This window comes from Rutilus rutilus (genome assembly GCF_951802725.1).
Source record: "Rutilus rutilus genome assembly, chromosome: 8".
Lineage (NCBI taxonomy): Eukaryota > Metazoa > Chordata > Actinopteri > Cypriniformes > Leuciscidae > Rutilus > Rutilus rutilus.
The window spans coordinates 34745002-34761923 of NC_140222.1; the positions used below are offsets into that span (position 1 = coordinate 34745002).

General features: G+C 42.4%; 2 protein-coding genes and 1 long non-coding RNA gene across 4 annotated transcripts in view; 1 reads left to right on the plus strand and 2 right to left on the minus strand.

Annotated features, from left to right (window-relative positions):
- Positions 1-10568, plus strand: part of LOC311295324 — a 99746-nt gene extending 89178 nt beyond the window's left edge. The window contains exon 2 of the long non-coding RNA XR_014628276.1: positions 10091-10568. This is a non-coding gene — a long non-coding RNA (uncharacterized lncRNA). The remainder of the gene's footprint in view (positions 1-10090) is intronic.
- Positions 1-16922, minus strand: part of LOC311295316 (leukotriene B4 receptor 2-like) — a 106666-nt gene that overhangs the window by 21403 nt on the left and 68341 nt on the right. The window lies entirely within an intron of this gene.
- LOC311295320 (V-set domain-containing T-cell activation inhibitor 1-like) lies at positions 534-3862 on the minus strand. Of its 2 annotated transcripts, none has more exons than XM_084416637.1 (4): positions 3620-3862; positions 3013-3053; positions 2588-2920; positions 534-762 (listed from the first exon to the last, which is right to left on the minus strand). In XM_084416637.1, the coding sequence occupies exons 1-4, from the start codon at positions 3661-3663 to the stop codon at positions 623-625; spliced, it is 558 nt and encodes a 185-aa protein (XP_084272763.1). In that variant the 5' UTR covers positions 3664-3862; the 3' UTR covers positions 534-622. The 2 variants fall into 2 exon arrangements, with proteins under 2 accessions (XP_084272763.1, XP_084272762.1); XM_084416636.1 differs by having other exon boundaries at positions 534-765.

Here is a 16922-nt window from a genome sequence, read left to right on the forward strand (position 1 = left end):
ATTTAATTTCAAAGTGAACTATTCCTTTAACATTATTTTGCATCAGAAATAAACAAAGAAAGCTGTACAAATTCTTTTAAAAGCCATGGAATAAGAAAATATTAAATATAAATAAATATAATAAAAAAATAATTTGTAATAATTTGAAATTTAAACTCGATATTCTGATATCCCACAATTCTGACTTTTTTCTCCTGAGAATTGTGATATAAATTCGAAATTGCAAGAAAAGAGTCAGATTTCTTTTGATAAAATTGTTATAGGTTTAAATATTATTTCATGCTGTAACTGTAGGGCTAATACACTATGTCCCCTATGAACTGCAAGAACTGAATATTACATCTATTGTTTACATAATTCAAGCTTTAATAGAAGGGTAATCGCAGGTTTCATCAGTTCAGTCTGTCCGTTTAATGGCTTGTAAGCGTCTGCATTGAGCTTCAAAGAGCAAATGAAGGTATTCTATAAAAATGAAGATTATCTTTTTCTGATTCTGACATACAAAGGCACAACAATAAAAAAAAAAATCTCTTATTCCATGGATTTCTCTCGTTTTCCTCCACTTTTTACAACCTTTTTCTGACACATTTTTCTGACACTGTGATGTCTGCTCCCAAATGGTCTATAACTGAGCTGTTTTTCTCCGGCGAAGTATGACATAGGCAATAGACACAATAACAATTACAGTTAAAAAAGTGCCAACACATATGATCGCCGTCCAGTCCAGTCCTTGGTTTGCTTGATTAGATTTGTTTTCTTTTCCTGCTGTTGATTATGGAACCAAAGTACAGAGAGAAAAAAAAAAATGACTGCACAGATTTAAAAACAACATACCTGTCTGTAATTTATACAAAGCAGCATTCAGACTGGAACATCACCATTAACTTTTTTAATTAAAAACTATATGGTTTTGTTTTACAGACAGGTCTTAGATTAAGCCAGGATTAGGCCTTCGCTCAATTAGGGCATTTACGTGGCTTTTATAAACGTACCTTAGAAAAAAACATTACTGTGTGAATCTTGAGACAAAACAATGGCATTGATATATTTTAAGATATGTGTAAGTGCAAGTTACTTTCAATTAAAACAGCTCAAACATGCATTTTAGTCTGAGACTAGACTTAAAGGATTAGTTCACTTTTAAAAAAAACTTTTGCTGATAATTTACTCACCCCCATGTCATCCAAGATGTCCATGTCTTTCTTTCTTCAGTCGAAAAGAAATTAAGGTTTTTGATGAAAACATTCCAGGATTTTATTAATGGACTTCAATGGGCCCCAAACGGTTCAAGGTCCAAATGACAGTTTCAGTGCAGCATCAAAGGGCTTTAAACGATACCAGATGATGAGTAAGGGTCTTATCTAGCAAAACGATCGGCCATTTCAAAAATAAATAAAAAAATTTAAGTTTTATAAGCACAAATGCTCGCCTTGCTCTGTTCTGTGATGCGCGTTCGTGACGTCACGTAATACGCAATTACGTTGAAAAGGTCACGCTTGACATAGGCGGAAGTACAGAGTCAGTGTTTACAAATGTGCGGAAGGAGGACCATATACACATATTCAAATGTCTTTGTGTCAGTTTATCGTTTAAAATGCCCATTTCGTGTGCGTATCCTGTGTGTTTTAATATTAAAAACCTTAAAAGAACATTTTCGTCAGGACAGAAAAGCGTGACCTTTTCAACGTTTCGCTAGATAAGACCCTTATTCATCGTCTGGTATCGTTTAAAGCCCTTTGATGCTGCACTGAAACTGTCATTTGGACCTTGAACCGTTTGAGGCCCATTGAAGTCCATTATATGGAGAAATGTTTTCATCAAAAACCTTAATTTCTTTTCGACTGAAGAAAGAAAGACATGGACATCTTGGATGACATGGGGGTGAGTAAATTATCAGCAAAAGTTTTTTTTAAATCCTTTATAGGTGCTCTAATCGATGTCACACGTTTTTTAGGCCGAAACATTTGTTGTCACATACAGCAAACATCTCCTCACTATCCACTAGCTGCCTGTCCCCTGAACACACTGTAAAAAAACGCGATCTCTGTAGACAGCCCAGGCTCCACAAACGGCAACAAAAACAAACTGGGCCAGCCTGGACCACGAAACATAAACCGTGTTCCACCCAATAACCAACAAGAATTATTTGGGGGTGGGGGGGTTAGTGCGCATGCACATGAAGGGGGTGTGGGGAGTGGAGGAGAGAGAAGCATGAAGAGGGAAGTTAGAGGAGAGATGTCCTAGACAACAAAAACGACTAACGATAGAATTATATTCTCTTGAATTTTGATATGGCCGACACACGACCAAAGAGACGACGTTCCGATGAACAAATAGCACAGAAGAGGGAAAAGGAGAAGGAACACGCTAAGTCCCGAATTTACATCGGAAAAGCCTGTTTCAGGAAGCACGGAAGGGAAGGGGAGGGGACGGGATGAGGAGGAGGGAGGGTCCAGCTAGCCTCCGTTTTGTTTGACAATACTTTGAACGTCAACCAGAAGTGACGTAACCCAACATTGCTTAGAGCACCTTTAACCCTTATCTGTGAAATCGGGAGTATATATATTAATCAAGCAGTTTCACGCACCCTTGATGATCAGCTGTACAGTCTTCTGTTCATCTGAGGGTGTGATGAGGCAGTTGAAGTCTCCTGCATCAGTGTGAGTGAGATCTGTGAGTTTGATGGAGAAGTTTCCTCTCTTATACTCATCAGGGAATGTTTCAGCTCTGTTCTTGTACCGAGGGTCCTGTTCTGGCACAAAATCTTTACCCTTGACTATATCAAACACATTCTTGCTGCCATTGTGTCTCCAGCTCACATCAGTGTCTTGAAGTTTCAGATCATGTTCAGCGGAAGAACACGGCAGGAGAACAGAACCACCAATAACACCCTCTCTATGTACCGTTTCCTGCAGAGACACTGAAATGACAGACACATTAACTGTAAACACAGTCTGACATTTATACATGTAGCATGAATGTATCATTCAAATTCAAAGTTTAGATGCTCACCTTTGTTAATCAGCACTGCAAACACACAGATGAAGCGGCAACTGAAGAGGAACAGAAAAAATAAGTTCCTTTAATCTCTTTACTCTCAACCAACATCATGACATTGTCAACAAGCTTGTTTGTGATGATCAGAGTTGAACTGATCACGCCGGTTAGAAAAGTTCTCTAACTTGCTGTGATGTAAACACTCTCGCAAGACTCACGTAGGCGAAGTGTCTGTTTACCTAGGGTGACCATACTGTAGTCTTTATTTCCCTTAATAATATACTGGATGTTCCTTAATTACCCTGTAGATGCTAAACTCTAAATATAATTTAGCAGTAGCACGCTAGGTGTTCTTGTTTTGATGGGGGAATCTTCACCCATCTTACTCTGGTAAAAAAAAAAAAAAAAAAAAAAAAAAAAAAAGTTAATATCTTGAATGCACTGTAAAACAAGGCCGATCAGATAAACCTAACTGCATGCACCAAAACACAATAAGGAAATACAACATGCTAATGCTAAAGGCTCATAATGTTATCGCGGCAGATCTTAAGTGAAATGTGTGGGAGGTAACGTTACAACTCGTTTTGTGAAAACAGAATTTCATTAAAAATCATAAACATACCCGATGATCAAGGTGCCCCGATAAAACTCATATATGTTATACATTATATTTCTGAAATACTACTTTGTCAGAAAACAAAAAGTATCGGGACTCTGAACTCCTTTCCGGGTTCTCTCTGTAGCGGAAGTTGTCATAGACGTATGCGGCGGAAATCTATAGTGCTGGAAATATTTTTATAATATATGACCGCAGCAAATATTATTTGTATCTATTTTTTACTCCAACAGCAAAAAAACAACAACAAAAAAAATTGCGATTAAGTTTTCGCGACGTACAAAAAGAGGAAAAAAATATAGAGAGATGGATAGACAGATTTTCAAATGTACCATCACTCTCTCAGCTGCTGTATTCGAAACCAGTGCTAGTTAGCAGGTTCCTGTTAGTCCCTGCTGGTAGATGCTGGAACTACACCACTCGATTGCAAAAAGCATGTTTTACAATAGACACTCTTTCAGAAGTAGGCTATACGTGTTTTCTGATTAAATAAAAAGTGTTTTAGAGCTCCTTGTTTGAAACACCCTCACAGGAGTTTTAACTATGTTTTTGTAATTTCATGCCAAGTTAAAATTTAACGCAAACTATAATTTTATAAAAAAGGAACAAAAAAATTAGCTACTTGCTTTCATTTTCTTTTTGGCAACTTTATTTAATTGCGAAAAAACTTTTTTTTTTAAAAGATGTAGACCCATTTTTTTTTTTCATTTTAAGTTAATAGTTTTTTCCCTTTATTTGGATAACTTTGGCTAGGGAAGCATGTAGTTTAAAGTAAAAGATAAAAGGGTCACAGAAACACACAGCTGCTGGTTCTCCAAGCAAGTTTTTATTTTTTTTTGCAAGCACAAATGTCACGATTACATCAAACATAGGCCTATATTCAATATTGTTGAGGAAACTTCCCTGCATTGTCGGTGTTACATTTTCAGTTTCTGAGATTTTCAGTTTCTGTGAGCGGGATGTATGATATGAGTTTTCTTTTGAGTTGGGTTCACTCGACATTGCATCAGCTGTCGCAATGGGGAAACTCCATTCTCCGATAAATACTGAAGAATTAACAAATCATGCCAGTATGAGTAGCCTACACTGGCCAATGATGTTCAAGTGTGCAAAATAGAGGCGGGCTCAACTGCTATAAGGCGAACATCATTTCCTCAGAATCGTTCTCCTTCAAGACATCTGCTGTCTTCACTAAAGGCTTCACCACTCAACTCTTCAGGTCAGCGTTCAGTTCAATGCCCCGCCAGGCAACCCTCTAGATCAGTGTATAATTTGTAAATAAATAATTGCCGAATTGCAAAAAAAAATTAAAAGGTATTGTGACAGACACTGACCAACACTATAGTTTTCCCGGAACATAAAAAGACGTCATAAACTGACGGCACGAGCCTCATTCACAGGTTTCTGCACTGTCCTAACTACAGCCTACCTAGAGTGTTATTGCATGCAGCCATATCACCCGGTAGCCCAAGACTGGTTGCCCACTGAAGCTAAGCAGGGCTGAGCCTGGTTAGTACCTGGATGGGAGACCTCCTGAGAAAACCAAGTTGCTGCTGGAAGAGATGTTAGTGAGGCCAGCAGGGGGCGCTCACCCTGTGGTCTGTGTTGGTCCTAACGCCCCAGTATAGTGACGGGGACACTATACTGTCAAAGAGCACCGTCCTTCGGATGAGACGTTAAACCGAGGTCCTGACTCTCTGTGGTCATTAATAATCCCAAGATGTCCCTCGAAAAAGAGTAGGGGTGTAACCCCGGCATCCTGGCCAAATTTGCCCAGTGGCGTCTGTCCATCATGGCCTCCGAATCATCCCCCATATACTGATTGGCTTCATCACTGTTTCCTCTCCACCAATAAGCTGGTGTGTTGTGGGCGTTCTGGCGCAATATGGCTGCCGTCGCATCATCCAGGTGGTGCTGCACATTGGTGGTGGTTGAGGAGATTCTCTCTTCCACGTAAAAGCGCTTTGAGTGCAGAGAAAAGCGCTATATAAATGTAATGAATTATTATTATTATTCTGCCACGCTACATTGAGACCAAAAATCATTCAGTTGATCAGTAATATTCTCTCACGGACCACGTCGTTGCCTTTTCTACTACACCGATTTCTGATTCTGACTGATCTAACTCCCTTTGCCCATGTCTCCTATCCTAATTATTATTAGCAGTTCCATCTTCGGGATCTCTTTTGATCAGAAATACTTACAGCTTACTCGTGGATATGGAAAATGAAAATATGCTCGACTGGCTTTTTGACATTTTGCCGATATGAACTTATTTATATTCGAATAATTCATCAGGTATACACTCTCCAAACTTGATCCTCTCCAAACGTTACGCTTTACTGCGTGCAAAACAATAAGCACCTACCAATGATATTGATTTTGAACATTTTTGACCTTAAGAAACTTGATCAAAAATGTATTTGCTTGAGGGCCGATAGCAAAACATAACCTCCAAATACATTTCCATGAACCCAGACTTTCTGTATATAACAATTTATATATGATTTCATGTTTGTTAATATTAAAAATGCACATAATTTACCAAATCTGATTCATTAATTCCCTATTACAAATCAATCGACTGGCAGCAGAATTTAGTAGAGAAATGAATGTGGCTGCTCTGTTTATTAGTAGCAGTGTTTGGCTGTTTCTCAATATGCGTTCTTAGGCCCCGATCAGAAAGAACGCGCTTTTTGGAGTGAGAGGCGCCTTTTTTAAATTGCATTCTATGGACCACTTGCACTGAGCTTCGTGACGCACTTCCGTTTGGAAATAGTACGTCTCACTTATTTCCGGTTATGTTTACTTTCAATGTACTGTGGTCAATGAGAGTTGAACAAACGGCCACCTAAAATGAGTGTCCGCAATAAGATTTAAAAATGTGAAAAAATGTATTGACAGGAGAAGGTATATTAGGATGTTCACTGTGTGCATAATTTTCCCAACTTATCGGAACATGAGGTTTCAATCCAACCAATCAATTCTGAGCAAAAAAGCGGCCTAAGTCATTTGCGTTTTTTTTTTTTTCATTGTCCAATCGAATGAATGGAGAGGCGGGCCTTCCTGTTGTGGTGACGGAAGTTTACAGTTGCTTGGATCGTCGGAGACTTCAATGATGGAGAAGAAACTTGTGGTGGTTGTCGCGGGTTACCGGAGCTGTATGACGTCACGAACACTTCACGTTACCACAATGTTAACAAAAGCATAACAAAGTTAACAAATATGACAGTTTACTTAACAGCAAACCAAAGATTCCAGAGCCTAGAAACATAAAAAAATGATAATAAAATTAAAAAAACGCAGCGCACTGCTCTTTTCTAAATTAAAAAAAGCAAACCAAAAAAAAGCAAGTGCAGTGCACCTCGCATTTTCAAACCTGAAAAAACGCGTTCTGTGTGATCGGGCCTTAAGCGATGATCTTGTACTACGCCATCATCAACCGTCGAAGTTCAATTCCAATACTCAAGAATGCAAGTACAGAGGACGCATAAAGGTGCCCAGATGTGTTCTTGAGGATGCATTGAATGCAGAGAATCGAACCGTTAGAAATCCCAGAAGACGCTACGGGTGGTCGACGTACGGAAGCCTGTAAGCTTTAAACTTCTCATTTTACTCCATAGGCTACTATTGCAAATATGTGACGGCTTGTGCAAAAAAACACATTTGTCTGTTTGTTTTACTTAATTTTAACAAAGTAGTGCAGTATTTTTATTGGTTTATTAAAAATAATCTTAAAGGAACCGTATGTAAGATTGTGGCCAAAACTGGTACTGCAATCACTTTCAAATTACTGTAGAGCGGTGTATCCTGGCCAGACTACTGTTGTCAGTGATATAAGTATTTGAAATGAACATGATTTCTTAATGTCTAGTGACATATCATCGCCATTTTATGATTAATTGAAATACATTTCTTACATACAGCTCCTTTAACATTGACAAAGCATATAACACAAAGGCTGCTCATTTTCATAAATACAAGTGATAAAATAAAAAAGTCACTTGTCAAATAATCTCTATAATAATATGAAATAAATGTATAGGTTATGACACTTGTTTGTGATGTTATGTTGTATTTATTGTGCATTAGCCGCTACTTATAATATGCTGTGATTGTCAAGATCACAGCACGTCTCAATTCTCACAAGGATGCGTTCTGTGTCCTCGTGTCCTTCCGAGTTCGCATGGCAAGACCGGTCTCAGTCAGAACACAAGTACATTCTTTGCCTTCTTGGAAAAAAACAGAAACAGCCTTTGTAACTCCAGCATCCTGGTGCAGAGTGTTGCCATGGTAACACCACGGCTTAAGTAAATGTAAAACATTAAACACTGACATCATGTGACACGCCTTTGCAAACTAAATGAGATTAATAGATTAAGAATAGCTGTGGTTGAGTCTCTTATTAGTCTGAATAACCAAGCTCTCCATAAAACAAACAAACAAACAAAACAAGCCCCACATTTTAACAAAACGACACACATAATAAAGATACTTCATAATTAATGGTCTAAATGGTCAAAGTATCTGTCTTTGTCAGTCATGTGTTGTTATTCAAAGAAGTGAAGTAACGAGATTAGAAGTTAACAACTAAATCATTAAACTGTAGAAGCACAAGAAAACCGAGAGAATACCATAATGACAGTCAACAAATATGCCTAAAATCGATTTAGAACATTTATCCATATGACATGACTGTAATAATTCAAGGGTTGCAGACCCCTCTTTGCTGCGTCCATCCTCATTCGCTTTTTATGTATAAGTGCCGCCTGTAAATGGTTCAAAAACTTTGAATCTCTTAACGTGTGTATACGAAATTTGGCTGTCATAGTGTTGTTAACAAGGAGAGAATAAAGAACACCACTTTATTGGTAACACCACTACTACCTTTTTTTTTTTTTTTTAAATAACATGTTTTAATGTTAATGCAAGACTGGGCAAACAGGATAAAGCATCAGCTTGTTTTTGGATAATTTTGACTCGGGAAACATGTCTTTTAAAGCAAAACAATTAATAAATAAAAGGGTCACACAGCCACAGAGGTGTAAAGGGTACCTGAAAACTATATTAGGGTAAAAGTAGATAGGCCTATATAAGTTACAATTTACCAAGAGTATCTGATTTTAACAGTACTTAAGTATTTTACTCATACCAAACGTATAGGCTCAAAGATGCACTAGTCCTTGACACCTGAGACAATAAGAAACAATTGATTTGTAAATATTGCAAATAATAAAGGGCAACACAACAACCTTTTAAAAGTCTACAAACTCTCAAGTCTCAGTTAAGCTCAAGTGCACAAATAGGCCTTGAGTAAACCAATATCCTTCAAAAAGGTCTCCTCAATATAGTGGATAAATAAAATGTTAAGTAAAATTACATAATCAAAGTCAACTTGATAGTCAATATCGCTTCTTTATAGCAGAAACAAACTGCTTCTGAAAAAGTTAGGTGCCATGCAAAATGTAATGTGTAATTGCATTACTCATCACAAATGTATTGGAGTAAAAAGTATATTTACTTATTAAAAAATGTAGTCAAGTAGAGCATAAAAGTTGCTAATATATTTGATACTCAATTAAACTTCCCATGATTGGATTCTTGCTCTAGAGCTTTACACATTTCAGACAAACATCCATGCTTATGTCTAAATCCAGAACTAAAAAAAGGAGTTTTATTAATTATTTATTATATTTATTTATATATATTTTATAAAAAATATGTGTAACACTTTTTTGATAGTCCCCTTTAGACATTGTTTGTTTACTATAAGTAATATTGCACCTACATGTCAACTAACTCATATGAAACCATTTTGCATAAATATATATATATATATTTTTTTTTTTTTCATGAGACTGGCCAGCAAATGAGGCTTATTCTTTTATTATTAATTAGCAAAAAGAAACACACCACTGATATAAGTGAGTAAATGGGAATTAGTCTGAAAACCTGAATCCTTAAATGTTTGGGATTATTGACACCTCGTTGTTACCAATTGTTCAGTCATTTTAAATAACATGATATATTTTAAATAACTCCGTTCGTCTGTCTGCCTGTCCATCCATCCATCCATCCATAATACTGATTATCCTTTGTGATGAAAAAAGCATTATTAATAGTTTAGAAACGGCCCAATTATCCTCCTGATGATATATTGTTTCTTTGTTGTGTTTGCTTTTGTTACATTTTTATTTATTTATAGGCCTACATGATTTTATGTTTGCTAATATTAAAACTGCACATCATTTACCAAGCCTGATACATTAATTCCCTATAACACATCAGTCGATTGGCAGCAGAATTTGCTAAATAAATGGTTGTTGCTCTTTTCAGTGTTTATAACTCCAGCATCCTGGTGGAAGGGTTTCCACGGTAACACCACACCTTAGTAAATGTAAAACAATAAACAAATTGAATGGCAAATTTATGATTTTTTATTTTATTTTTTACCCTTTTGTTTCTCTTTCTCTGCAGGTCAGATTGAGGACGTCACTGGCAGATCTGCATCCCTGAAGTATTTGATAAACCAGACAGTGTATTTAGACACAATGACAGCAGGAATGTGTGAGAGATCAGAAAATAACACAGTTTAAATCTGTGTCTCTATATTACTGTGGCGAGATGCATGGAGAAATACCTGCTAATCTACAGTGTGTGGAGAGTTTTAGACACTTGTGAAAAATTATGTAAAGTGAACAACAATGCCATAATATATTTCTCTTTTAAAATCAAATCTTTATTGATCACATTAAAACAGCTTTGTCATAGTTTTAATTTTGTGTGTATGTTTGTGTATAAATACTAACATGTACAGTACTGTATATTTACATGAACTGGGTATGACAGAAGCCAAGAACATTATTTAATAAATACATCTGTAACAGATTGATCTTCAGTGTTCACTGGGATATTTTAAGTGTTAAATATCTTAATAAAATGTCTTGAAAATGTTTAGTGCCTTAAATGTCCCTTTAGTATGATGATTAGATTATAATTTCTTCAATAATAAGCATTCTGAACACTTCCCTAAACTTTACCACCTTGCATATCAAACGTCTCGGTTACATATGGTAACCCTCGTTCCCTGAGGGAGGGAACGGAGACATACGTCGTGGTGAACGACGAATAGGAATCTCGCTAGAGAGGCCAATCTACTTCGAGTGAAACTAAACGAGCCAATGCATATTGGCGTGCAATCATTTGCATCAGCTGTGCAGCCTCGCAGCGCGGGTATTTAACGAGCAGCTGGTGCGATTGCACTTCAGTTTTTTGCTGAGGAGCCGAGCCGGTGAGCTGGCTGCCCCGGCGGGTCGCAGCAGATGTGGTGACGGGACGTACGTCTCCGTTCCCTCCCTCAGGGAACGAGGGTTACCATATGTAACCGAGACGTTCCCTTATCGTCCGGTCACTACGACGTACCACTACGACGCACTACGAACGACGAATAGGAATCCCTACCAAAGCGCCACAGCTGCTGCACCCCATCCAGCGCCCTGAGCAAGCCTCTACACCTTCTTGCCTGGAAGGACGATAGGAGAGGGCTTACACCGAGAGTATCCTTCACTGTTGTTCCGTGATAACCCATACAGTGAGATTATTGGATAACACTGGGAAAGCGTGCCCGATCTGAGGGAGGGGAACGCTGCGGGAGCCACATTCTTAAGAAGAGTTATGTGGGAATACACATATGGACTAACCCAAGGGTTGTACTGCATATGAATAGTGGGTGACTTAGCCCCAGGGAAAGACACGGGCTTCCGTTTAGGAGCAGCCGTGGAAGATATACACATATGGGATCCCCGTAGGGTCACACATATGGGACCCAGCCTAGACCCGGTTCTCAAGGATTCAGCGGATAAAGGCCTGGCACCGGACGCTCCGCCACGTCCGGGCCGACGGGAGGAACACCACTCGACGAACAGGTTCCACTTCAAGGCGTACGCACGCCTCGTAGACGGCGCTAGCGCAGAAGTGATGGTGTTAAGTACCTCTGGGGGTAAGTCACCTAGAACCTCCGCGTCCCGTCCAGGGACCAGACATGGAGTTTCCAGAGGTCCGGACGCGGGTGCCAAGGGGTGCCCCGTCTCTGAGTCAGAAGATCCTTCCTCAGAGGAATGGGCCAGGGAGGGACTGTCACGAGGAGCATGAGTTCTGGGAACCAAGTCCGGGTGGGCCAATAGGGAGCCACCAGAAGGACCTGCTCCTCGTCCTCCCTGACTTTGCACAGGGTCTGTGCAAGTAGGCTCACTGGGGGAATGCATATTTGCGGAGGCCCCGGGGCCAGCTGTGTGCCAGTGCATCCGTGCTGAGTGTTCCCTCGGTCAGGGAGTAAAACAACCGGCAGTGGGAGGTTTCTGAGGAGGTAAACAGGTCTACCTGAGCCTCTCCGTACTCTCTCCAGATCAGCTGAACCGCCTGGGGGTGGAGTCGCCATTCTCCCGGGAGCACAGCTTGTGATAGCTCGTCGGCCACACGGTTGAGCACACCGGGGACATACATGGCTCGAAGCGACCTCAGATGCTTCTGACTCCAAAGGAGGAGATGGCGGGCGAGTTGCGACATGCGACGGGAGCGTAGACCACCTTGACGGTTGATGTACGCAACGGTCGCAGTGTTGTCCGTACGGACCAGCACGTCTCTGCCCTGTAGCGGCCTTTTTAGGCGGCTCAGAGCGATACGTACTGCTAGCAACTCGAGGCAGTTGATGTGCCAGTGCAGTTGGGGGCCCGTCCACACCCCTGACACTGCATGCCCGTTGTACGTGGCACCCCAGCCGGTGGCAGAGGCATCTGTGAATACCACAGCATGACTGGACACCTGTTCCAAGGGGACTCCTGCCCGGAGGAACGAGGGGTCTGACCACGGGCTGAAGGTCTGGGGGCACGCCGGTGTGATTGCCACCCGGTGAGTGCCGTGATGCCACGCCCATCTCGGGACTCGGCCGTGAAGCCAGTGCTGAAGCGGTCTCATATGGAGCAGCCCGAGCGGAGTTACCGCTGCTGCCGCTGCCATATGCCCCAGGAGCCTCTGAAAGAATTTCAGTGGGACCACTGTCCTGCCTTTGAACGTGTTCAAGCAGTTCAGCACTGACTGAGCGCGTTGCTCTGTGAGGCGCGCTGTCTGTGTGACCGAATCCAACTCCATACCGAGATAAGAGATCCTCTGCACGGGGGCGAGTTTGCTCTTCTCCCAGTTGACCTGAAGGCCCAGCTGGCTGAGGTGCCTGAGCACGAGGTCCCTGTGTTCGCATAACTGATCTCGAGAGTGTGCTAGTATAAGCCAGTCGTCGAGATAGTTGAGAATGCGAACGCTCTGTTCTCTCATGGGAACAAGGGCTCCCTCCGTGACTTTCGTGAAGACACGGGGAGACAGGGCCAGCCCGAAGGGCAGGACCTTGTACTGATATGCTCGACCCTCGAACGCAAAGCGCAGAAACGGCCTGTGTCGAGGAAGAATCGAGACATGAAAGTACGCGTCCTTTAGGTCAATCGCTGCAAACCAATCTTGGGGACGGATGCATTCGAAAATGCGTTTCTGCGTGAGCATTTTGAACGGTAGCTTGTGAAGGCTCCAATACAAACTCGCAGGTCCAAGATCGGTCGTAACCCACCACCTTTCTTGGGTACAATGAAGTAGGGACTGTAGTGCCCTGACCTCATATCGGCTGGAGGGACCAGCTCTATTGCGTCCTTCGCCAGTAGGACTGCGATCTCCGTGCGCAAGACATGGGCATCGGCTGCTCTCACTGTAGTGGAGTGGATGGCCCGAAACTTGGGGGGACGCCGGGCGAACTGAATCGCATAGCCAAGCCTGATGGTCCGAATGAGCCAGCGAGACGGACTGGGGAGCGTTAGCCAGGCTCGCAGAGACCGTACAAGCGGGACCAAAGGGACCGTAGGCGTACCCGGAGTGGGGCAGCGAGGTGGAACACAGGGGCTCGGCTCGGGAGGCTCTCTCTGGAAGGCGGCCCGTAGCGGAGACTTGAGTGTGCTGTGCAACACTTACCTGGTTCCACGAGGCATAAGGAGCAGGAGGCCGCTTGATTGCGTTCTCGAACTGCACACTGCTGCCTGCTGGCGATAGAAGAGGCAGATAAGAGTGGTGAGGATTATCTCCTCCCACTGCTCTCCTGGCCCTCTTCAGACCCAGTGATAGAAGAACTGCTCTTTTTTTGAGAATTTAGGTACCACTGTGAGTCCAGTGGTGGAACACTCAAAAGATTCGTTCCCCGGCCCTCCACCGGAAGAGAGCAGCTCCACCCATCTCCGGGTCACCCATCTCAGGGGTGATTGTTTCACCGACCACTTAAACAGGGGCTGAGACGGGCGGTGTCATCCTGCTGCAGTGGACACAGTAGAGCAGGCTGTGCCGGAGTGTTTTTTTTTTGCAGGGGATGACACCCTTGGCAACGAGTAGACTGAGGAGCAGCCCACGAGGCACTCTGGTGGTACGTCGGGGAAACGCTTCAGTCTGCTGCTGACTGCGGAGAACTGCTGGGCCAATTCTCAACAGTGTCGCCGAAAAGGCCACCTTGTGAGATGGGAGCATCGAGAAAGCGTACTTTGACAACGTCTCGCACCTCTGCAAGGACAGCCAGGGGCGCTTCTGGACCACTAAGGTGGACATCGTCTGGCCGAGGGCCTGCGCTGTGACTTGAACACGGTCAGTCGACAAGCGCAGCTCAACTCCGGCTCAGAACTACCCTCGTGCAATAAGAGTGCCTTGGCCTCGCATGCAGGGCAGAGGTGGCTCGCCAGAGGCACAGCCACCCCACCATCGAGGGTAGCGAGAGAGGTGAAAACTTATGCAGAATTTGGCACTTTTGGCGTTCCATATTTTGGCACCAATATAGCTCCATACTCCTAAGTTTTCAATGCACATCCTAAAAAGACCCGGGAAAGCATGGCTGTCAGTTCTGAATCTGATTCAGCATAAGAACACACACTATTACAGTGGGAACTCAGCATACCCTCATTTCCAGAACAAAACAGGCCCTCTCTCCGATGCAGCAATCGACATCTGCCCTCAGCTGGAGCCCTGAAAGAAACGCTAGGTTCCTCCAATTTTGAAGGACCAGCAATCCCATCCAGAAGCTGCACAACTTGTGATGCGCTAGAGAGGGAGGGGCCCTAGGGGGTTGGTTCCCCGAAGGAGAAGCCCTCAGCTCTCAGATCACCCAAGCCATTCTACTGAAGTAGACCTCTCCTGGTGGCCACCAGGGAGGGCGCTACAACAGAGAATAGACAAGGAGACCGCGCACCTAGAGCGCTGAGCGAGCGCTGGGTTGCCGTGACAACCCGCGCTGCAGCCCGGCAGCTCGACGGCATACGACACGCTGAGGAGCGAGAGATCCGTCGGGTTTTCCACGCGGAAGCTCTCGCCGATCTCCACGGTCACCCAGAGTGTCGAGCAGACCTGCAGCTGTGCTTTTACACACAAGCAGCGGCTGGCCAACAACAGAGGGGACTCAAACTTTCCGGAGAAAGAAGAGTTGACCGGTGTGCCGACGTGGTCATGTTCCCGTACGAGAACATGAACCGCCCACGAACACAGTCTCACATGTTTCCCAGGCATGCGAGACAGTGATCGTGGCCGTCAGTGAGGACAGGAAACGACCGCAACCAGAAACACACGGGTGGAATGTCATCTTTAGAAAGACGCAACTCACACCCATGTAAGCTCTTTCAGGGAAATACTCTCCTTGGTACTGAAGCACGCAGGGGAACGGTCGCAGCGGACACAGACAGGAATATGCAACCTGTCGTGCGCTGTCTCTCTTCACGGCGGTCTTACCAGCCATAAGAACGGCTATTCAGCGCTCTTGGCGCACCGTTACCAGCTGTGAAAACAGCTTTTTTGTTTTGCTCAATAACACAAAAACAAAAGAGAGAAAAAGAAAGTCGACCCCGCTGCTGCGCTGTATCGCCCGCACCAGACGCGAGAGATCATCTTGTTTGATCACTCAGTAGATTAAACAGCATCGAAACGCTCGGCTCCGAAGCAAAAAGCTGAAGTGCAATCGCACCAGCTGCTCGTTAAATACCCGTGCTGCGAGGCTGCACAGCTGATGCAAATGATTGCACGCCAATATGCATTGGCTCGTTTAGTTTCACTCGAAGTAGATTGGCCTCTCTAGCGAGATTCCTATTCGTCGTTCACCACGACGTACGTCGTAGTGACCGGACGATAGGGAACACAGTATTTTTGTCTCCTTAAGTAAGATCTGTTTATTTGAGAAACAAAGCTGAGTATGAAAATAAGACTTGTTTTGAATATAATTTAATATGTCATCAGCAAAGAATAACTGAAACCAAGCTCTCTATATATCAAGGTTAACAATTAAGGAGAGGAAACAAGAAACAGGTGAGATGCATTAATCAAACAATGAATAGTAACACATGCAAACAAAGAAAACAGAAAAGGAAACAACGATACAAAGAAAAGAAAAAAAATAAGGGTATGTTTACAAGACAACGATGTACAAAAAAATGGAAAAGTGTTTTCTTTGTACAGACGACAATGTTGTGTGACACGGATCCGCAAAACCGTTGCTATTATGTATAGGGAACACAGTCAGGGAAACAAGGAAACCAAAACACCATGATAATAAAGCAGAACACGCATTTCAAATGTATAACAGAATGAGACACTAAAAAAGGAACATTGTTTGCTAAAGGAAAAATGAGTCGGTCGGTATGTTGCTGTCTTGACAATTCTGTACCACAAGTGTTCTTTCTTCATGTTGTGTTTACTAGTGTTAAATCTATTATGTTTTCTTTATGTGCTATTTCATAATTATGTTCAAATTAGAAATGCATTCCATTTACCAAGTCTGACTCATTACTATGACATTATGTCTTCATTTAGTTTGTCTTGTTCAGTTCATTTGCCCTCATTGTGTATCTTGATAGTTAACCATTCGCACCTGTTTCTGTTCTCCCTGATTACATTCTCCCTTATTAGTTCCCTTATAAAGTTGTTCTGTTCACTGTCTGTGATTGTATGTGTTACTCTGTGAGAACTCTTTGTCTTCTTGGAATAAATATAACTTATTTGGATTATCTTTGTCTTCGTGCGCTCTCTTGTTATCTGCATTATTAGCAGTGTGACAATTACACATCAGTCAAATTTTTTTTTTCTTTGTATATAAAGATGAAACATGGTGCTCAAGGTTGAGATCTTCTATACAAGTTGTTATAGACACTACACAGTATGAGTAGATGGTGTCTTCAACTGCACGACTGTCAGACCTTTTTATTATTCACAAATTGTAAAATCGGTTGTAAAAATTTGGTTTCTCCCAGAC

Bases quoted from the DNA above. Each gene is read 5' to 3' on its own strand.
- LOC311295320 (XM_084416636.1), bottom strand. From the start codon at position 3,663: ATGTATAACATATATGAGTTTTATCGGGGCACCTTGATCATCGG. The intron at 2,921-3,012 runs GTGAGCATCTAA...CTGTCATTTCAG, and splicing joins TGCAGTGCTGATTAACAAAG to TGTCTCTGCAGGAAACGGTA. The intron at 766-2,587 runs GTGCGTGAAACT...CATAATCAACAG, and splicing joins TGTACAGCTGATCATCAAGG to CAGGAAAAGAAAACAAATCT.